General features: G+C 40.6%; 1 protein-coding gene across 1 annotated transcript; it reads left to right on the top strand.

The window, feature by feature from the left end:
• The first annotated feature begins 12,274 nt into the window (after positions 1-12,274).
• On the top strand, positions 12,275-22,974 carry LOC143847087 (uncharacterized). The gene is made up of 7 exons (XM_077355766.1): positions 12,275-12,564; positions 12,670-13,691; positions 13,794-14,699; positions 15,165-15,403; positions 16,979-17,115; positions 17,413-17,598; positions 22,965-22,974. Exons 1-7 carry the CDS (start codon positions 12,275-12,277, stop codon positions 22,972-22,974), a joined length of 2,790 nt encoding a protein of 929 aa, XP_077211881.1.
• Positions 22,975-23,641: the final 667 nt, after the last annotated feature.

The raw sequence follows: 23,641 nt of genomic DNA, 5'->3' as shown, positions 1-23,641 counted from the left end.
CATTCCTTCGTCCATTCTTTGGAAGTTTTTTCTTTAGGAGCTTAAAGATAGGTTCACAAGTTGATGTCAGATGAGCGATGAATCGCCTTAGGAACTGTATCCTTCCTAAGAATCTCCGAATTTCCTTCTCGGTTTTAGGCGGTGGCATTTCCTGGATAGCCTTAATCTTCTGAGGATCTACCTCTATGCCCCTTTGACTCACCATGAATCCTAACAACTTACCAGAGGTAACCCCGAATACACACTTGCTAGGATTCAGGCGAAGCTGGTATTTGAGAATTCTTTCAAAGAACTTCTTAAAGTTCGGGATATGATCTCTCCTTTCCTTGGCTTTTACAATCATATCATCAACATAAACTTCGACTTCCCTATGTATCATGTCATGGAGTAAGGCAGTAGCTGCTCTTTGATATGTCGCACCAGCATTCTTAAGACCAAATGGCATTACCCGATAGCAATATGTTCCCCATTGTGTAATGAACGAGGTCTTAGCCATGTCCTCGGGTGCCATCTTAATTTGATTGTAGCCCGAGAAACCATCCATGAAAGATAGTAATTCATGCCCGGCCGTATTGTCTACCAGGATATCGATATGTGGTAGGGGAAATCATCTTTTGGACTTGCCTTGTTCAAATCCCTGAAATCTACACACATTCTCACCTTTCCATCTTTCTTCGGTACAGGTACTATATTTGCGAGCCATTCTGGATATTCCACCACTTGCAGAAATCCAGCATTCAACTGCTTAGTAACCTCTTCTTCTACTTTCAAGACCCACTCGGGCTTCATTCTCCTTAACTTCTGCTTTTTAGGTTTAATCCCATGTAACAAAGTTAGCTTGTGTTGAACAATGTCTTCGCTCAGCCCGGGCATATCTTTGTAGGACCAGGCAAAAACTTCTTTATATTCCTTAAGTAAGTTTATTAATTCATCGCGCTCTTCAGAGGATAGAGTATTTCCAATTCATATTTCCTGTATTAAATCTGCTGTTCCGATGTTTATAATTTCGATTTCATCTTTAAGAGGTTGGGCTCGGCGCTCCTCCTCTTGTTTGAGCATATGCTGCAATTCAAGGGGAGTTTCGTCGATCCCTTCTTCTTCGTCTGAGGAGGGAGTGTTATCATTATTAAAGTCAGAAGCATACACAGAGACATACTGAGAATCAGATTTCATTGAATTGAAAGAAATTACATCATTATCATTGGACTCATCCTGAACAGGCTCAGGATTCACATAGTAAATAAAATCAGAAAATGACTCGCCTGGAGTAGGCACTGACACTGATTCAATCGACTTGACTGGACTTGACTTAGCAATAAAATAAGATGGAAAAACATCAGAACTCCAGTTTTAAAGATTTTCTGTTGCGGGTGCAATCTGACTCTGAGGTTCAGTAAAGGTATCATTACTCTGAATAACTGCCACCAGCACATCTTCACAATCTGTCTCTTCTTGTTCTTCAGAATAGTAATCAACATCAGGCACATTTTCTTCAAACAAAGATCCCACCACATCTGGCTCAAGGTAGACTAACCAGTCCTCAACAGCTTTCTCAACATAATATATCGGCGGTTCTGTTTCTGGGAGGGCAAGGCCACTGAATATTTCAAAACCGGGTATCATGATCCCTGTCACTGAGTCATACCATGGTTCAGAAAACCCATAGTATGTAGAAGTCTCACCTTCTTTGATAAAATGACCATTCATTGATAAGGAATATGGAGCCATTGGGAGTACCCTTCCGGTGCGGCGGACTTCTTCCTTCAATTTCAATAATTCTTCCATGGCTTCCTCCTCCTCCTTAGTAGGTACATATCCAAGACCGAAAATTCCACGGTTTGCTTTGATTGGGCGCCAGTGAGATGCCTTGCTTGGATCACGGCCTAAATTCATACCAGGGAAGTAGTTCATTTTTCTCATCATCTTGGCCACCACAGGACTGATGGCAAACGGCAAACACAACTCCTCCCGAGAGGCATCCTCATAAGAAATAGCAGCAACGTCGAATGCGAAACCATTCAAGTTGTAGTCATCTGCTTTTGCAACTGGAGGGATCAGAGTTTCTCCTGTTATCTGTCCTATTTCTGGCTCTTCATCACCCCTGACAGTGAACAACTTCCCATCTCTGACGAACTTCAATTTTTGGTGGAGGGTTGAAGCAACAGCGCCTTCCTTATGCAACCAGGGACGTCCCAGAAGCAAATTAAACGAGGCCTTGATATTAATAACTTGAAACTCAACCTCAAATTCTTGACCGCCTATAACGATCCTGGTGGTGAGGACTCCGACCACATTTCTGTGGGTGTTGTCATATGCGAGAATACCAAGGGTTGATTCGGCAAAATCAGTGGGACCGAAACCCAAGGTAATGGCAGTTCTCAATGGACACACATTCAGGGCGGATCCGTTATCTACCAACACAGATGGTACTTTCTTGCCTCCACAGATAATAGTGACATGAAGAGCTCTAGCATGATTCCGACCTTGAGGAGGCAGCTCCTGATCTGAGAAACTAATGGCCCTGGTGGCCTGGGTTAGAGCAACAACTTCAGCCAGTTGCTCCGGAGATATCTCTGAGGATACCTGTGTGGTATTCAATTCTTTCAACACAGCCTCTCTGTGTTTCTTTGATGCTATCAACAATCCCCAAACAGATATAAAGGCCTGAGTTTTTTCAGTTGCTGTACAACTTCATCATCTGGGTCTTTCACATATTGCGGCTCCTCTCCTCAATGCCCCTGGATTTTTTACTCTCAATTCAGCAGGTTTGAAGATTCTTCCGCCCCTTGTCACATGTCTGACTTCATCCAATTCAGGCTCATCATAAGTGATAATTTGAAGGACTTGTGGCTCATAGGTGATTACCAAGGGAGGTACTGACTCTCTTGGGTATGATTCATCACAGAAAATGATTTGGGGTTCAGAAACGGGTTCTAAAGCACATATGAGGGTGAGAGGGTCAAACTCAGGATCTCCTATGATTATGGCATTAACGGCAGCAGGAGGATTTGCATGACCAGGTAGCGGGTTTTGGGTGACATTGGGTCTTGGCTGGAATGCAATGACTTTCTCATCAATGAGTTTCTGGATTCTATATTTCAATGCAATGCAGTTGTCAGTAAGATGACCAGGACCTCTGTGGTACTCACAGTGTAGGTCAGCTCGCCAATTTGCAGGTAGGGGATTGGGTGGAGGCCGGATGGCAGGTAGGGTTATGCGACCTGAAGCAAGACACTGCTTAAGCACCTCTGAAGATGGAATGGGAAGAGGGGTAAATTCTACTCGGGTTTGTTGCCGAGGTGCGGTCGCTGGTTGAGCATAGTCCATCACTAAAGGTTCTTGGGATTTAGAGGGTTGAGCATTGGAACGAGAGATACTACTGACTTGGGCTGGGGGGGATTTTTTGAAATCTCTGGGGTTTGGGTTGCTACGGTTAAATACACCTTGAGCCATAGCCTCCTCTATCTGGGTGCCTGCCACAATGAAGTGTTTGAAGTCCGGATAATATTGTAATGACATGTGATACTGGAGTTGGGGGGAAATATTTTTCATGATTATTTGAACCTGCTCCTCCTCAGACGGGCGCTCCATCATCTGAGCTGCTATTCTCCTCCATCTTTTCACAAAAATCAGAAAGGATTCCCTCGAGTCTTGCTTTGTTCTCTCTAAATCCTTTCTAGTGATTTCTGTCCCATCATCATATTTGAACTGCCTGATGAATTGCTCGCCGATATCCTTCCATGTCCTGTAACGAGTCTTGTCCAAGACCATAAACCATCTCCTAGCAACCTTGGTTAGGGAAACTGGGAACAATTGAGCCATTTGCTCAGGAGATAAGCCCTGAGGCTGACACATGATGGTGAACATTTGCAAATGTGTGATTGGACAACCCACACCATCATATTTGTCGAAATCGGGCATTTGAAAATTAGTAGGAAAGCGGATTTCGGAAAATAGAGTAAGATCACTGGGATTGAAACCACCCTGGTCTTGAAACTGAATGTCTTGAACTTTCCTGGTAAGAGTCTCTAATTTCTCCATAACAGACTTATCAACCATGAACTGAGAAGGCCTACTGCGATCCTCGCTGTACTGCTCTTTTTCTAAGTCTTCTTCGGCTTTATCAGGGATATTGATGAACACTGGTTGGGCAAGTGCTGCTGAAGTAGCTGCTTGGTGCATAGGCCCTTTATCCTTGGACAACGACGGTCCCAACTTTTCAGAAAGCTGAGCCTTGATAACTCGGTTCTCTTCTTCGAGTTCTTGAAGCTGTTGGAGAATCAAGGTAAGAGTATCGGTAATAGCAGCGGGTGGAAGGCCATCTTGGTTATCTGTCATTGGTGAGGATGAGAAAGAAGGAGATGCTGGGGTTCTCAGAGAGGGTGGTGGAGAGACAGAATTCCTCTCCAATCGTGAAGAGACCCGAACCCAAGGAGCAGTAGGGTTAGCTATGATGTTTACTTCCCTGAAATATTTGAAAGACACATTTTAAAATCACGGAAAGAAGTAAACAATGATGCATGCATAGACTAGGATGATGAGAGAGAAAGATGAACTTTATTGATCAATCATTGAAGCTTGAGTACAGGGTTCATTCTTTCAAAGATAAACGGATAAGATTAAACATGAAACTAAGCATTCTTTTTAGACTTCTTCTTTGTACGACAATCATGCTCAGCTGACTCTTTTAGAGGTTTGATGATCCTGACATCCCAAGCAGATGAAACGGCTTTGACAATCTTGGGCTTGAGATCCTCAGGCGGATAGAAATGACGAAGGGGAGGCACAATAGATTGCTCACTTCCATACTGACGGAGGATCCTGGCAGGAACATAAAAGGAAGTCTTTTCGAGGCCAAGAAGGTGAACATAGTTAGCTTCTCCAGTGTTGAAGACAGCTTCTTGGATTCCAGGAATTTGCCAATAAATTTGATCTTGTTGGCGAGAATTTAACCATTCAACCCAATCGCTTTTATGATCGAAAGAAACATTATGACGCCATTCACTGAATGTGTATAACGTATGATCGAAATGGACAGGAGCTGCAATTTTTAGCTTGTGGCATAACCACACCTGGAGTAATGCAGGACATCCTGAGAAAGAACCAGCGAAGGAGTGGACATAAGAGCCTGGACCTGAGCTGGCACGAAGACGAGCCATATCATCCAATCCATTGAAGGTTTCTGCAAGTATAGTAGGAACTGGATTGGCGCCACGATCCATTTGATCAACGAGGTCTAGAAGAACAGCTGACGCAAAGCGAGAAGGCTGGACAGTGAGGAACCTAGCAAAGGAGCAGAATCTCAAAGCGCGCCGTCGGGCTTTTTGAATATCAACAGCACCAATGTGTCCAACAGGAGGGTAAATGTCAATCAGTTGCTGCATGGACACTTCTTGGCCTTTGATGAAAGAGTTCATGGATTCATCTGGATTATTCATCAAGCGAAGGAACAAAGGACGATAATCTGGAACACAGGATGGCTTCACTAGAGGGCCATCCACAGGATATTCCAATAAGGCACACCATTCTTCAAAGGTGGGACACATTTCTAGGTTGTCAAAACGGAAGACATGATGATCGGGATCCCAACACTCTGATGCGGCATAGAGTAATCCCCAATCGAGCTTGATGGTTGCCACGTAGCTGAATAGATTTTTCTCTTGCTCACTTATGGCATAGATATGGGATTCTCTTAATGTACCACGGATCCAATCAAGAATTGCACGAGTAGACATGGCGCCTGCAAGCCAAGAGAAGGGATAAAGAATGATCAGGATTACATGAACACGAGATTGGGATAAGTTCCTGCCAGTATAAAGAAAGTATGGATACATGATCGAATCACATAATAGAAGTTTGAAAATTGTACGATCAAGAGATGGGATGAGATAGCATAGGATTGCTTTCAACGGATAGATCATGAATGACTAATCCTATGAGATCTTAGGAAAGATGGGATTTATATCCTAACCCCAAAGGAAAATCTTTTAATCTTTGTGTATTTTAACAGTGCTACCTGAAGGCATCAACCCTAATCCTAATCTATTGGAGTGGAGAGAGAATCTCGACTCATGACTTTGTTCGTGTACTTAGGGACCGATCGTAGCCATTGGAAGATGGACTACGGCCTAATCTAGACACAAATGGGTAGGATATCCTAAACTAGGCTCACACACGTAATGCACATGTGTTTGTATACTACATGTATGTGTGGGTTAATCTAAGGGTAAGGCCAAGAGTTCCCTTAGCGCGAATCCATGTTCGATATACTGTACCAGTGTCCGGCGTATCAATACATGAACAAGAGATCCGTTTACGCACCATAAGGTGCCAGGCTAAGAGTGGAATGCTTCTCTAGCACAGAGGCACCAGGTGATGAAATCCCAGTCAACCATGCTAGATAACACTCTGGGTTCCTAAAATAGGACGTGTGTGCATGTAAGATGCAGGGTTTAGATGTAAGTGTGTGCAATAAGTTCGCGCAATCTATGATGCCTTCAGGTTTTGTTAGATTAAGTTCAAGTAAAATGTGATGAGAAAATAAAACAAGACAAACTAATCTAACAAGTATAGAGTTTTTATGAGCCAGTTAAAATAAATACAAATGAATTATCTTTTGGAATTTTAATGAAGTTAGGTGATCCCCAGCAGAGTCGCCAAACTGTGGGACCCGATCCCGCGAGAGGGGTGGGGCGTGAGCCGCCACGCTCTCTCTTGGTTTCTCGTACCCACGCGATTGGCGTGTGCATTTTTATGATTGATTTTAATTCGTCTTTTATGTGAACTTGGGATCACTAAGGCAATCTGAATTCCACACAAAAGAGACTGACGGAGTCGCCACCTAGATGTGAGATCTAGGACTCGTAATTAACCAGAAATCTAGACTCGCTACCCGGTTACAAGAATGGAAGGTATGGGGATTTATCCACCACATGCACCATTCCTGCCCGATAATCGGTCTTCGATTCCAAAAGCTAACTCTTTTAAATTTATTTTAAATGGCTCATTCAACTCTCTGTTAATGTGCTAACTACGGGACATGCATCCTATGATCTAATTTTAATGTGAATCCTAAATGTGTATCTTGATTTCTTAATTTGTCTGGATTTAATCTAAGTGAAAGTTCTCCTAAAATTCTAATTTCAGGGAAAGTCCTAAGCGATTTAATTAAGCATTTACAATAAAATTAATATACAAAACACCACAATTTGTTGTGATGCCGACTCGTTGTTGGTATGCCATCAGACATCCAAGCTGCCTACGTACCCAAGCCTCACTGGGATCAGAGTCGACGTAGTTCGGTGCACCTAAGCTAAGCTACTTATGCCTAACTCAACTAAGACACCGATCTAGACTGATTTGACTGTTTCAACAGTTTTAAGAGTAGTTATTTAATTCAAGTTGAGGATTTTATTATCCTAGGATTTCATCTAAGATGCTATATGATTCTTATCTAAATGCAAGTTGTTCCTTAGACTAATGCAGGTTAACCTACATCCTAGTTAGCTAGGCTTGTCCTAGGAAAAATTGGGTGACTAGTGTAACTAGACCTATGGCACGGTTGCTATTCATAGCAAGCGTCCGTGATGAGGCTGGACTCCTAACTCTAGGACTCCCTAAAACCTAAGACTCCCTAAAACCTAGGACACGACCTGACACCAGTGTTCCTAAATTGGGCTCTAATGGTTCTTACGACGGAAACCTCGATCCAACGGTTCCGAAAGACACAAGACAAATCGATTTAAATTCTCGAGGTTAATGAATTTCAGATTTCAAGGATTTTTCAGTTTCTGGACATTGAAGGATTACCAATGGTTCTAGGGTTCACCAATTTCGGCCCAGAATAGTGCGCTCTTTCCTTGCGCAATTTAATACTTAGGGTATAGCATCTTATTGCCTAGCAAATCTCAGGATTTCCGTGGACAGTAACCTCGGAGCCAACAACATACTATAGCTTAGATATTCAAATTGTCAAAGATCGAGTGCAATAGGGATATGATTATGGATGCACTGGCCATTTTTCCAGGAAAATCTAAAGATCCTAAGATTTCTGTTTCAATGGATTGAGGAGTGAATATGTGACAGAGACTTAAGGTTCTTTAGAGATTTTCAAATGATTTTCAATTAATTTCGGATTTTCAATGAATTTTATCAATTTTAAACATATGAGTGATTTTACAAGTGAAACTGTTGCAAACGAATTCTAAATGAGTTGAAATTTCTACAGAAGCAAGATATGATGAAATGTAGCTTACTGGAAGATTTTTACAGATTTTTACATTAAGCTCATATTTAATATTGATTTAACAATTAATTGGCCAGATTGCAAAAATAACACAGAAACTACTAGAAATAGAAATCTAAATTCAATGAAATTTCTATAGAAATAAGATATGAGTAAATATAGCATTAGGTGAGATTTTCATGAATTGTAGAAACTATTTACTATCAGTTTCGGATTTTTCAATTTTCAGACCAGATTATGAATTGACACTACATCCCATATGAAACAAGATCTAAATCACTTGAAAAGTTTAAAGAAACTAGAAATATGGAATATAAGACTACTGTAAAAATTTTGGGAATTTTATCTGTGATCTGATGTCTGTAAAAATTCTCGCAAAATCTAATAATGTTCAAAGAAAGCATAAAATAATATACTAAACCAAATCCAAAAATTCTCAAAAATTCATGTTAGAATGTATCAGCATTATATTATTTTCCCAATAAATTTCATTAATTTTGGAATTCGTTTAGTATATATTTTATTTTTCTTCGTCGAAAAGATATTTTTGAAGAGTTTTCTATTTTTAAAACACGATTTTCGAGAAAATTACGATTCCGGAAAGCGTCCTCCAACCTTGTTCTGATGTGATGAACACAAGAAAAATTTAAAATTCCAAAAAATAGATCATCCTGAGATGGCTATTTTTTCGAATTTCGTAATTACTCAGCCAATATTTTAAATAAAATTCTACTCTTCACTCAAATTTTAAAAAACCGTTGATCCAATGTCCGATCCAATCCGATAGTTATTTTACTCTATTTAAGTAGAACATCCAATTAAATTTTGGGACGAAACGGATTTGAAACACTCATGCAGATCATGATTTTTAGTTCACACATTTAATATTGAATTAAATTTAATTGAATGCTAAAAACCATGCAAAATTCATAAAAAATGCCAAATCGTTTGGGAAAAATCTGAGAATAGTGTACTAACCTGTAGGCGAGATCTCTGTCGAATCCGAGAGCCGAAAAGTCCGAGAAAGTCCGCCGACGCTGCAATCCGACCCGCTTCCTTCTTCTCTTTTCTCTTTTTTTTTCTTTGTTTTCTTACTGCTGTGAGAGTGTCGCTCCTCTGTTGAGTGTGAGACCTATGAGAGGTCTAGAGGGGAGTGAGAGAATGAGTGTGAAAAGAGAGTTTGTGAGAGATAGACAAGAATCTAGAGAAAGAGAGTGAAACCGAAAGCAATAGAGAGATAGAGAATGAGAGTAAAAAAAAATTTGTGAGAGATATAGAGAGGAACTGAGAGCGACAGACAGAGAGGGAGTGAGATGTAGAAAGAGAGGTATAGAGAGAGAGAGAGAGAGAGAAACAGAGAGAGAGAGAAACAGAGTATCGGTGAAAACCGATACTCTGTTTTTTTCTCTTTGCTGTTCTTTTTTTTTTTTTTTTAATTCCAACTTCTGTCCAGAGAGAGATTGAGGGAGAAGGAGATGAGCCCAGGATAGTGAGAGGGAAAGGGAGGCTCTGTTAGGATATGGAAACAGAGGGAGAATGTGGAAAAACAGAGTGATGGTAGAGAGCGAGAGAGATGCTCTGTTTCTTTGTTGAAAGAGGATGAGAGAGAGAAAGGCCGGGAGAGAGTGGAGAATCGAAGAACAGAGAGGGAGAGTGAGGGTGGAATACACAGAGGGTGGTCCGAGGAGGAAAGAAAACAGAGTCGGGGGGCGGTTGAGGGAGAGGCCGTGTCGGAAAACCAAAATCGTGCTCTTTTTTTCTCTTTACCGAGTTGTCTTTTTTCTTCCTTTTTTTTCTTTCCTAAACGTGGGCTGCTCAAATACCATTCGAGAGATCCCCACGATCGCTGCCAGCCTTCCTCCTAAGAAATCCCCCCATTCTTTCCATGTGTATCCCCTCTTTTTTCCATGAGAGCCACCGTAACTCCCTTTTTTGAATCCATGCTTGCCTCTTTTTTCTTTTTCTTTTTTTATTATAGAAACTCCTATATCCCTTTCAAAGAAAATGCCATATGGTCGCAACATGGTTCACCATGCAATTCTTCTAAGCTTAGCAACTTGCTGTTTCGGTTTCTTCACTCCCTCGTTTTCAAAATAGCAAATGGCTAAATAGAGTTACTATTTCAATGACACTCATCCCCTAGCTTGCTAATTTAATACCCTTATTGCTATTCTTCTCAAGTGTCTGTCTAAAAATAAACTCCTTGGAAATCTCCATCCTACGGTTGGAAAGTGATGGGATTAGAAGAGAAAAAGTAACCCCACTAAGGACAAAAATTTAACCTTCAGCTCTTAATAATGGCACTCCTTTTGAATTTTCAGCTACCTTGTATGAACATTATGTATGTCCGATCATCATGGTGGACACAATTCAATTTGTGAAACTCGTGGGCCCCATCAAATTGACCGAACCACCCTTATAATCTTAACCATTCATTTTAATTGCCCACAATTGAAGTAGAATGCGCCCAAAGAATATTCTCCGTAAGAGTGATCCGGAGTACCTAATTAATAGGTCACAACATAGATGGTCATACCCCACAAATCATCCATTGGATGGGCCAATCCACCCAATTAATGGGCCGCAATACATGGGTTGGGCCCACAAATTATTTTTCATGGGATAATCCGAGCCATTAATTTATAAAGTTATGCCTCAAAGTTATTTCCGAGAGCTATCCGAACAATTTCAACTTGATGATCGCAACAAAATTTGGTTGTTAAAATAACCTCCCTGAAATCCTGATTATTCCCCTGATGGGTACTTTCATGTACTGGATCGAAGTAGGCTTGAAACTCATTTTTCATTAAGACTATATGCGGGCCCCCTGTTTGATCCAAATCTAAGCAAATGTTCAATGCGGGCCTACCAACGGGTCCAAATTCTCTCTTGCTTTGATTCTCGCGAATAACCACTCTCAACACTCAACGGAAAAATGCGAAACATGGCGGAAATGATTGAAAAGATCGAGAAAGCATAAGGGACGGACACGGGAATGGAAAACACTAGAACCCGACAACGAGACACTAACTTCTTTGTTGATTAAAGCGGAGCAAAATGGGGGTGTCTACAGCTTCCAAGTTTTGACTAGCACTTACCCACATCCGTTTGTTTACCTGATGGGTATCGAGAAATCTTCTTTTTTATGCACCCATGTGATTTCTCCATCAGGTTAGGGGAATTCCATGTCCTCCCGGAGCCATAGTCCCTCCTCTTTGTGAAGATCTCACTCCTGATCTCATTAGATCCATTGTGGCTGCTTGGGGAAACAAAAATATGAAGAGGAGATTTTCTTTAGCATCTAAAATCCGATGTGGAGAAATATCGGAAGAGCCAGGAGAGCTCGGATTGAGGAGCCTTGAGGATCTATATTACGTTTTGTTATCTTGATTTCTGCATTTCCCATTATTGTCAGTCTGTTTATCCAGTTGTGATCAGAGATTAGTATTTTCATCCGTTGTAATCACAATTTGAATTTCATTTAATGAAAGTGTGTTTCTGTTTCTCTTGTCACTGTTTGATCAGAATATTTTATCTCGATTATCAAATTTTTAATCTAGGGTTTATATTTCCATTACAGGATTCTTGATTGAGCAGCCATTGCTCCTAAGAAAAACCTCATTTCAAAACCAACCTGGTCCCGTCAGTCTACTGATTCCAGGCTGAGTCGATATTCTTCTTAACCTACTTCTTTTACCTCTCCTCTGTTACCTATTTCAAACTTCCAGGAAATACTTTCACCAGTTCAACTGAGTGAGATGATGAAGGCTATGCTCCTACAAATGAATAACATGAATGAGGAGATAGCCCGCCTGAAAATTGACAGAGAGTCTACCTCTAAAGATCATGCACCCCAGCAACCTTCAGTTATACCTCCTCCACCTCATGAGATGGCCAGGCCTGCTGTTTTGAATGTTGAGGATGATTTCGATGATGAGCAGTACGCAGAAGAGATTTTGCCTTCCTAATTTTGATAGGTCTGATAAGGGCAAGGTGATAACAGACAGACTAGACAGGCTGACTCAAGAGATGGAGAATATAAAGTTCCAAGGCCCGAAGAAGCTGAATATGGCTGATTTCATGGTTTATCCAGGAGTCACACTGCCTCCAAGATTCAAAGTACCAGACATGGATAAATATGATGGGAGAGGATGTCCTAGAAGCCATTTGATGTCAGTTCTTCCGCTTCTGCAACAACATGGCTTGTCTCCAGAGCAGGTTGCTCTTCTATTTCCCCGATCACTTGTTGGAACCGCCAAGAAGTGGTTTTTGAGTTTAAAGTCGGAAGAGATCCAAACCTTAGAGAATATTGCTAATAGGTTCGTCGAACAATTCTCCATGGAAGAGGGGATCGACGTAACCAAGAGAGATCTCAAGGCTTTGAAGCAGGGCCATAATGAAACCTTCACTTCCTTCATCCGCAGATGGAGAAGGAAAGCTGCGCAAATTACTCACCGTCTGTCAGACGAAGATCAGATAAAGATAGTTGTCAAGAATATGTCTCCGCAATATTACCACCATATGGCTATTCAATACTTCCTTGATTTTAATCAACTTATCAAGACGGGAACCCAGATAGAAGATGCAGTGGCTAAAGGCCTAAGATCAAGAATTTCATCTGATGTCAGAGAGGGGAAGCGACCTTTGATGGCACCAAAAGCGGTACATAATGTCAATTATGTCAGACCACCACCTAGGGCAATCACTGAAGTGAGAAGGCCGCCGATGGAGCAGAAGCCTCCTCGTCACTTTGATCCCCTCCCATATTCTTTGTCCGTGGCTTTGAAGAAGTTGTTAAAGGACAGGAAGATCAAACTGCCTGACATTAAGCCTCTGCCCAATCCATTGCCGAGATCCTGGAGAGAGGATCAATTTTGTGATTATCACCGCAATATGAGCCATATCACTGATAGGTGTTTAGCTTTAAAACACCAAATACAGAACATGATCGATAGGAAGGAGCTAGCAATTGAATTGCCAAATGTAACCAGAAACCCCCTTCCGACACATGCAATGCCGCCTCCACCCTCAGTCAATGTCATTTGCGCTAAAGAGTCTATCATTGATCCTACTTCCTTCATATGCGCTATTGAATCTGAAGTGACCTATATTTGGAAATTTGAGGAAGAAGATGAATGGATAGAAGCGGAAGAGCCGTATGTCTTATCCTGGAAAGACCTTGATGTGGCTAGGCCATCAAACCGGTCGTACATTCTCCAGTGTGAGAATGAAAAGAAAGAGAATGAAGCTCTGTATGTCTTGAAGATGAATGATGATGAGGAAGAAGAGATGCAAACCCCATACATCCTCAAGATAGAAGACGATGATTTGTTGCTTCTAAATGATCAATGTGATGAACTCCGTCACGTCACACATGGTGGACGAGTCTTCAAACCAACTGAGCTCAGAGTTGACAATCCTGCTGAAGTTCCAAGAGCAGTTGACAGTCAAAAACAGAAACAGAGACTTGATGAAGAAGATGACAACTTGTTGAATCAGCTCAAGAAAACACAAGCTAATGTTTCTATCTGGGGCTTACTGATGGCAGCCCCGAAACATAGACAGGTTGTGCTTTGTGACCTAAATGCGTCCCAGGTATCAGTTGAGATTACTCCAGACGAGTTGGTCGGTTTGGTGGCCATGACCAAAGTTTCAAAAGTCTTATCTTTCTCAGACGAGGACTTGCCTTCAGAAGGAAAGGACCATACTCGTCCTCTCAAAATTACTATACTGTGCAACAGGAAGAAAGTTTCTGAAGTGCTGGTAGACAATGGATCAGCTCTGAATGTATGTCCTTTGAACACTACCACTACTCTGGGGTTTGGGCCTGAAGACTTCATACCGTCTGAGCAAGGCATATTGGCATATGATGGGACCCGAAGGGATGTAATTGGAACATTGGCTACTGAGATTGTGATCGGAGAAGAAACCTTTGACATCGAATTTCAGGTGTTGGACATTAAATCTTCTTTCTGTCTGTTGCTTGGCCGACCTTGGCTGCACAAGGTTGGAGTTATTCCTTCCACGCTTCACCAAAAACTGAAATTCATTCGAAACAACCGGGTGATCACAGTCAGGGGAGATCCCAAACCGGAAGTCGGACAGATATCTCAAGAGCTCGTTATCGAAAACACAAGAGATGTTAGTCTGACAGGATTTTCAGTAGAGGTTTCAGCTATCACCATGGAAGAGGCTATGAGTGAAGAAATTATGTTTCTCTCTAGCACCAATACTCGGGTAGTCAAGATGATGCGCCGATATGGCTATGTTCCTGGAGCTGGGCTGGGGAAAAATCTACAGGGTCCAACTGAGCGGCCAGAGTTAAAAGCATCTGACGGATTGTTTGGGTTGGGATACAAGCCAACTCGCAAGGAGAAGCAAGAAATGAGAGCTTACATGCTGAAGTGGGCCGAATGCCGCCGCAGGGGCTTAGAATTTCCGATGGGACCATACAGTATGGTCATGAATGGCAAATTCTGAAAAGAGGGAGCTGATTGCCCTTATTACGGTTTTCCTGAGCATTGGTATGATGAGAATGGGACAAAGCTGCCGGGTCTTGAGATCTCATTCGCAGATGAGCTGCCAGCAGATTTTTATAGTGAACAGATTGCAGCGACAGTAGTGACAGAGGAACCAGACTCAGACTAGGTTGAGAACCTTGAATCAGAGCTCCTAGACTCTCTGTTTCAGGTTGAAGCACCAGTGATTGCGATAATTGGAGGAGATACACCTTTCGTGAACCCTAAGAACTGCATCACCTCAGCCGAGGGACCTCTGGATAACTGGACCTCACAGGTTATACCCCAAGTAGTCCTTCAGTATACTCCAGTCCCTTCAAAAGAGTCAGTCGTTTCAAAATTTGTGTTAGTTTCTAAGTCCGTCCCAGAGTCTGTCATTGCTAAATTTTCTTTTGATGCAGGTACTGTAGAGGTCGAGTCTACTTCTGGAGTGGGTGACGAGTCTGTCCCTGGTGGCATCGAGTCCGAGTTTGAGGAGGTCTTCATTGATTCTTCGTCTGTACATATTTCTGGTTATGTCGATACTGATGTCGATTTGTCTTTTCATTCAATTTCAGAGTCTGTAACGCCTGATATGGGCGAGTCATCTGATGTGATCATTGATTCCGATGAAATAAAAGATTATTTTGTGTATATTCCTGTACTTGTCTCTTCTACTGATTCTGCTTCTAAACCTGATCAAGTAACTAATAATGATAATCAAGACTCCCCCTCTAATGAGGTAGCAGACGAAACTCCCCTTGAAATCAAACATATGATTCAACAAGAGGAGAGTCGCCGAGCAAAACCACTCGAAGAGGAAAATGAAACCGTAAATATAGGTGATGAATCCTTAATTCGGGAAATACGAATTGGCAAAATTTTATCTCCTGAGGAGCGCAAAGAATTAATCACCTTACTAAAAGAGTTTAAGGAGGTTTTTGGTTGGTCTTACGATGACATGCCAGGATTGAGTGAGGACATTGTCCAACACAAATTACCTCTAATCCCTGGCATCAACCCGAAAAAGCAAAAACTCTGAAAACTTAAAACAGAATGGGAGTTGAAAGTTCATGATGAGGTTAAGAAACTACTCGAAGTGAAATTCATTGAAGTAGTTGAATACCCCGAATGGCTTGCAAATATTGTACCGGTGCCCAAGAAGGACGAGAAAGTCAGGATGTGTGTCGATTTCAGAAATTTAAATAAGGCAAGTCCGAAAGATAATTTTTCGCTTCGGAACATTGATCTTTTGGTTGACAATACAGCTGGACATGCACTCTTATCTTTCATGGATGGATTCTCAGGGTACAACCAAATTAAAATGGCGCCTGAGGATATGATGAAGATGACATTTATTACTCAGTGGAGGACATATTGCTACAGAGTGATGCCGTTTGGTCTCAAGAATGCTGGTGCCACCTATCAGAGGGCTGCGACTACTCTTCTTCATGACATGATTCATAAAGAGGTCGAAGTCTATGTAGATGACATGATTGTCAAGGGAAAGACTCGATCAGAGCACACAATTACTTTAAGAAAGTTCTTCGAACGAATCCGAAAGTATCAACTTCGCTTGAACCCTAGTAAATGTGTATTTGGGGTTACATCAGGAAAGTTGCTTGGATTCATGGTCAGTGAGAGAGGAATCGAAGTGGACCCTCAGAAGATCAAGGCTATCCATGAAATGCAACCACCAAAGACGGAAAAGCAGATTCATGGATTCCTTAGGAAAGTGCAATACTTGAGGAGATTCATATCTCATTTAACCATGACATGTGAACCCATCTTCAAGTTATTGAAAAAGAATTCTTCCAAGAAGTGGAATGAAGAATGTCAGGAAGCATTTGAAAAGGTCAAGCAGTGCCTGTCTTTACCCCCTGTCTTATCCCCGGTCATTCCAGGTCAACCGCTGTTGTTGTACTTATCTATCACTGATACGGCAATGGGTTGTATGCTCGCTCAGCAAGATGCAGGGTCTAAGAAAGAAAAGCCTATCTATTATATCAGCAAGAAAATGTTAGAGTATAAAATCAAGTACACTATCTTGGAAAAGACTTATCTAGCATTAGTTTGGGCGACTCAAAAGCTTAGACATTACCTGTTGTCAAATAAAATACTTCTGCTCTCACGGATGGATCCGTTGAAGTATTTGTTCGAGAAACCCGCTCTTACCGGAAGAACAGCTAGATGGTTGTTATTGTTGTCTGAGTTTGACATCACTTATGTCACTCAGAAATCAATTAAGGGACAGGTCATCGCTGAACAGTTAGCTGATGCTCCTGTTGAAGAAAATGCTTTTCTAAAGGTTGACTTTCCTGATGAAGAGATCATGGACATTAAAGAAGAGACTCTGAGTTCCAAGTGGCTTATGTACTCTGACGGAGCTGTCAATAATCATGGTCAAGGAATAGAGGCAGTTTTTGTATTTCCAAAGAAGGAGTACATCCCTATATCCATCAACTTGCAGTTTGAATGCACTAATAATATGGCAGAATATGAAGCATGCATCGCAGGACTTGAAGCAGCTTTGGCTTTGCGAATTCAAGACATAGATGTGTTCGGTGATTCAATCTTGATCATTTGTCAAATAAATGGGGATTGGAAAATTAAAGAGGCGAGGTTGATCTCATATCACACATATTTAGAATCTATGGTCAAGAAGTTCAGGAGTGTCACCTTTACTCATTTGTCGAGGACAAGGAATCACTTTGCCGATGCTTTGGCTACTCTGGCGTCAATGCTAGACATTTCTGCGACGATGGAGGTTCAACCTTTAGCTGTGAGGTTACAATGGGCTCCCGCACATGTGAATGCAATTGAGATATCAGCCAGGTGTTCAGATGGAAAGCCGTGGTATACAGACATTAGAAATCTCATTTCAGGCAAGGGGCATCCGCCTGAGGCTTCCAATAAAGAAAGAAAAACTCTTTAGAGGTTCGTTGGTAACTTCATTATCTGTGGTGAAGAGTTGTACAGAAGGTCATTTTACGGGATACAGCTTCTGTGTATTGATGAAGATCAGGCTGCAGAGCTCATAGAGCAAACACATGAAGGTGTTTGTGGCCCTCACATGAATGGTAAGATCCTATCAAGGAAGATCCTAAGACTTGGTTTCTATTGGCCCACAATGGAAGCAGACTGCTTCGCATTTGTGAAGAAATGTCATAAATGCCAAGTCTATGTGAATCTTATTCATGTGCCTCCGTCAGAGTTACACTCTATGACCTCACCATGGCCATTCTGAGTATGGGGGATTGATATCATTGGCAAAGTTTATCCAAAGTCGTCAAGTGGACATGAGTACATTCTAGTAGCCATCGATTACTTCACGAAGTGGATAGAAGCTGCTTCGTATGCTTCCATAACTTCCAATACAGTTGTGAAGTTCATCCGTGCAAATATCATTTGCAGATATGGAGTACCTCATGAGCTGATTTCTAACAATGGATCTCATTTCAAGAAAGAGGTAGTGCACCTATGCGAAGAGTTCAAAATTAAGCATCACAAGTCATCTCCTTACAGACCACAGACAAATGTTGCTATAGAGGTAGCGAACAAGAATTTCAAAGTTATAATCAGCAAGATGGCAGAGACTTATAAGGACTGGTCGAACAAACTTTATTTTGCCTTGTGTGCTTACAGGACATCGATCAGATCCTCTACAGGTGTAACTCCGTACTCTCTAGTGTATGGAATGGAAGTGTTGAGCTGAGAATTCCTTCTTTAAGAGTTATGATGGAAGCAAATCTGCCAGAGTCTGAATGGGCAAGAGCAGACATCAGGAATTACAGATGATCGATGAAAAGAGGTTGAGAGCCTTATATCTCATCCAAGGGTATCAGAGAAGAATCGAAAGGGCCTTCAACAAGAAGGTCAAGGTTCGAGACTTGAAGCTAGGAGATCTCTTCTTGAAGTCCTACAGGGCACCAGTGTTTGATCCCAGAGGGAAATTCAGGCCAAATTGGTCTGGTCCTTACATTGTTGATGAAGTCCTGCCTGGAAAAGCCGTAAGGCTCCTCAATGAAAATGGAGAAAAATTAACAGAACCTACAAACCTGGACCAACTAAAGAAATACTATGCTTAGATACATCAGGAGGCCATCCTTGGACGATCAGAGCTTAAAGCCAACAACCTCAAAGTCAAAAAATGTTTGCAAACCCTTTGAGCCTAAAAAAAAAAAAGAAACCTTCTTTCTTTGATAAACTCAAACCAGGGGCATCTTTTATGACTTGCGTCATAAAAGATATTGAGCCTAAACTACGTCATGACCTGATCCCTCTCTACAGGGTACGTAGGTAGCCTGATCAATTCAGGTTCGGTCAAATCCTTCAAATCTTTCAAATACTTAAAAAAGGAAAGAAAGAACAAAACAAACAATCCTTGCAACCCAAATGCGCGAAGTACGCGGACCTGATTCCCATTTCTTTGGGGATACGTAGGCAGTCTGGAGGGCCAGATTCGGTCAAATACATGAAAACTTACCAAAGGTTAACCTATTTGTACCCAAGCCTACCTAAAAGTCCTTCTGTTGTATTTAGGCCCAGATTTGTAGAGAAACAGAAAAAAATATGATGGAGTCTTAGACCCGCTAGACTGAAAACCCGCAAGGGCGGTCTCCGCAAAAGTTAGGGTCATTCACCCGCTAAGCTGAAAACCCGAAAGGGCGGTTTAGGCAAAAATTAGGGTGCTAAGCCCGCTGGATGGAAAACCTGCAAGGGCAGGCAGTCCAGGCAAAAATTAAGACATGCGGTCCGCTAAATCGAAAATCTGAAAAGGCGATTTGGTCATGGCAGTGACTTTAAAAATGACAAAACCTCTAAAAGCCAGCAAGACTTTCATTTCTTCGGCGGCACTACTCCAAAGTCTGAATAAGCGCCGGTAGAGATTCTTCTGATACTCTCTAAGCTAAGAGGGTTAAGACTAAGCAACCCAAAGGGATAATAACCATGATGGAAATACCGGAAAAAGGAATAAAACACCTTTAAATACGGTTTTCAAAATATTCTAAGAGTGGTAGACTGTACCATTTAAAAAATACTTATCAGACTATGAAGGAGATTCAGTCTCTCTTAGAGTTTAAGTAATTGTGCCCGTCGAAGTCCTCGTTTGCTAGTTGTCCAAGTCTTTTCTATGTCGAGTCAAGGTCAAACTCCAGAGTCCTGTGTGGTTAGTATCCCTCCCAAGGCTGGGGTGATGAGAAAAAATGATAAAGTTGTGTCTCCTCAAAGGTAATACACAGCAGAACGAAGTTCAGAAGATGGTAGATTCTCAAGTCCATCTGGCAGGCTTTCAAGCCCATATGAAATGGTAGAGATCATCGAAAATGAAAGGCGGTTGTCGGGCAGATACAGTCTGTTATAAACCTGAAAGCTTTGTAACCTCAAATATTGAAGAAATGAAAACATTTTTAACCATTTCCCTGTGTCTTGCTCTCTTATGAATTTGTTATGGAAGTAAAATAATACTAGGGGCATCTTTTATGCTCTGAGCAATCAGGTCATAAAAGATATCAAGTGAACAATGGTGATTGAGATGGCTATTCTCAACAAATGAAGATAAGAGGAGCTTGAACATTCTCCAGTTAAATGCTTTTCAGCAAAGTCAATGCTTTTCAAAATTAGTTTTCTTCAAAAATAATTTTCAAAATAATCTTCAGAATACAGTTCTATTTTTGAAAATGGAAGAGGGCTAATACCCAAAATCTTTTCAAGTCGTTCAAGTTCTAATCTCAGCAGAGAATGCGAACTCTTTATTTCTCTCGGCAAGAGATGATCAATCGATTCCCCAATTAAGTCAGTCAAAATCTTCTTTTCATTTTGAATCCAATCCAATCATTATGCACTTGCTTTCTACAGCATTCAGCTTCACTTTGTCTTTCACGGCATTTAAGTCCATTTTCACACAGCATTCAAGTCCGTTTTCACACGGCATTCAAGTCCATTTTCACATGGCGTTCAAGCCTGTTTCCACACGGCATTGAAGCCCGTTTTCACACGGCATTCAAGTCCATTTTCACATGGCATTCAAGTCCGTTTCCACACGGCATTCAAGTTCATTTTCGCAAGGCATTCCAAGTCCGTTTTCACACGGCATTGAAGTCCGTTTTTACACGGCATTCAAAGTCCGTTTTCACACGGCATTCAAGTCCAGTTTCACATGGCATTCCAAGTCCATTTTCACATAGCATTCAAGCCCGTTTCCACACGGCATTCAAGTCCGTTTTCACACGGCATTCTAAGTCCGTTTTCACACGGCATTCAAGTCCGTTTTCACACAGCATTCTAAGTCTGTTTCCACACGGCGCTCAAAGTCTGTTTTCCCCATTCAAGTTCGTTTCTACACAGCATCCAAATCTTTTTCTCTTCAAATTCCAAGATCATTCACAAACAATCTAATCCTTTAAAGTTTTGTAAGAGAGACTATCTCGTCAATGTATGTTGAGTTAAGAGTTGGAGAGAGGCTATTTCACCGTGTTATCTTTGTGAATTTCTTTTTCAAAACAAAAAATAAAAATTTGATTTGCTTATTTTTCGGGTCGGCCAAAATAAGTTGTCTGTTCAGCTTTGACATTCGCGCGACCAGCACGCTCTGCCAAAGAGGGGCATCTGTAGACACCCCATTTTGACCGTGCCTTAAACTTTCCAATTTTGTGCAAAACCCCATCAAACCATTGAGATAGGACCTCAAATTTCACCCTCAGCTAGGTTAGGGTCTCACCAAGGTCCCTGCAAAATTTTGTCAAAATCTGAGTGCGTTTGCCTAGCGAGCGAACCAAAGCAATGCCATAATGTAAACCAAAAAGAGGGGTGAATGTATCCTGAGAGGGGGGCGAATTTATCCCGGAGAGGGCCGAACCTGGGCCAGAAAGGACATGACCATTGGTGCGCCTATCAAAAATTTGCGTCAACTGCGCGCCTTATCCACTAGTAGTGCCAATATCAGGAGCCTCTATTTTCTTTAAATACTAGCTTAACCTTTTATTTTTTTTTGAATCAAGATTTTCCATCAATTTAGAGAGAGAAAGAGTGAGAAAAGAGAAAAACCTAGTGAGAGAAACTAGATCTCGATCTTGAAACCCTAATCATTTTGCTTTTCTTCTCTATCCGTCTTCTCCGGCAAGACTCCGATCATACTCCGGCAAGTTTCGATTGATGTGTCTTTTTCATCTTCTCTGCAAATCTGCTATTTCCTCTTTTGTTTCTTCATTTCAAACCCTAATCCATCTATAAACCTCAGATCTGTCTCTTAGAACCTCAAATTCAAGCCATTGTTTTTTTCAAAATTAGGATTTTCTAAACCTAATCTTAGAAAGAGAGAAAAGCTCGAGAAAATCCATATTTTCCGATCAAATCGTTGTTTCTTCGGCCAAGACTCCGGTAAAAACACAAGTTTCGGCCAGAATCCCCCTCTTTGTTATAAATCTTTACAACCTTAGATCTAGCTTTACAATTACTAGATCTTACATTTCTCTTGATTTTGTGCTTAAAATCTCAGATTTGAAATGTTAAATAGAGAGATGAGAGGTAGATTTTTGAGTTTATACTTCTTGAGGAGTATTGCTGGAATTTCAATTGGAATAGGAGCTATTCGATTGATGCCTTAAAGATCTGAAGCAAATCGAGGTAGTTAAAAGCAAGGAAGAAGATAGGTTTGTATCATTGAGGTAATCTCAGTTTCTTTTTTCTTTTTCTCTTTTCTGTTGTTTTCTATCTGATAAAAGGTTCAAGTTTTATGCATTTTGAATTGCTAGAATCTGTTTCTTTACTAGTATTGTTGAATTGATGAATTTTTTTTGGTAGTAATGTGTCTTGAGAAAAATAAATTTACATTTTTTATACTTGTTTAGGATAATTGAAATTTCCATACAGCATATTGAAAGAGATTAATTTTTTGTTAGAAAGAAATGAAGTGGACATTATTTCCATAGGTTTGTACATTGATAACGATTTTGTTCCTTGAGTCCATGTCCTTTATTTTCATCAATTAGAATAAATTTCAGCTATACCTTATTTTAACTTGATATAGGGTTTTAGGTTTTTAGTCAATGATATGATTTCATCTATTAGGATGTATTCTTTCATTTTCCAATAACCAGAATTATCTCATTTTGAGTATAATAAATTCAATTGGTTTTATTTGTTTTACCTCATGATGCTAGACTCGTAAGTTTATTTTTATTTTATTTTTATTTTTTTAAATTTCATGCTCTGTTATTCAGGTTCCTCTAATATTCTTTTGATGATTTATTTTCCGATTTATACATAGATTTGCTAAGTTCATTGGTTTGATTATGATTTATTTTAGTTGATTTTGAAATGTAGATCATCTCAGATTTTGTCAAGATTTATTACTTGAAATAATGCACAACATTCAAGTGTCATCTGTTTCTTCATTTAGCCATATTCATGGTAGGAAAAAATGCTGAATGATGTATTTAGAATTTGTGTCTTCATTGACTCATTTTTAGAGGAATGGTAAATTGTTATGGGAGTTATCTCCTTCATACCTGTTTAGAGTCAGTGTTAGTATAGCTAAGTTTTTCATAAATGTATGTGAACATATGTTTTTTTTTTTAATTTAACCTAATGTTTAAATTTTTTTTTTTTTTTGTAGTCCTTAATGTTTGTCAATGACAAGAGGAAAAGATAAGTTGCCCAATGTACTAAATATGACCTGTTTTGATCATAGAAAATTTGGAAGTAAGTATTTCATTCATGGCAAATAATGTTGTTTCGGTTTTGCTCAAAAATCCTTATGTTTTGATACCTTGCATGTTCTGGTAGCCTTTAAACTATGACTATCACAATTATATTATTTAGATTTGGTTTCTGTGGCTTTATATTATTAAGGGGTCATTATGTAATGAGAGTAGGTTTATAAATATACTGACTCTGT

The sequence above is a fragment of the Tasmannia lanceolata genome, unplaced genomic scaffold (assembly GCF_043159265.1).
Source record: "Tasmannia lanceolata isolate RefF3 unplaced genomic scaffold, GAP_Taslan_0.1 ptg000015l, whole genome shotgun sequence".
Lineage (NCBI taxonomy): Eukaryota > Viridiplantae > Streptophyta > Magnoliopsida > Canellales > Winteraceae > Tasmannia > Tasmannia lanceolata.
Note: the sequence above shows the minus strand (reverse complement) of the source record. Positions and strands in the feature narration are given on the sequence as shown.

Coding starts and splice junctions, on each gene's coding strand:
- LOC143847087 (XM_077355766.1), top strand. CDS start 12,275: ATGGAGAATATAAAGTTCCAAGGCCCGAAGAAGCTGAATATGGCTGAT. Junction 13,692..13,793: donor AGTTCCAAGAGCAGTTGACA/GTCAAAAACAGA, acceptor TACTGATGGCAG/CCCCGAAACATAGACAGGTT. Junction 14,700..15,164: donor ATTTCCGATGGGACCATACA/GTATGGTCATGA, acceptor CTTTTGATGCAG/GTACTGTAGAGGTCGAGTCT.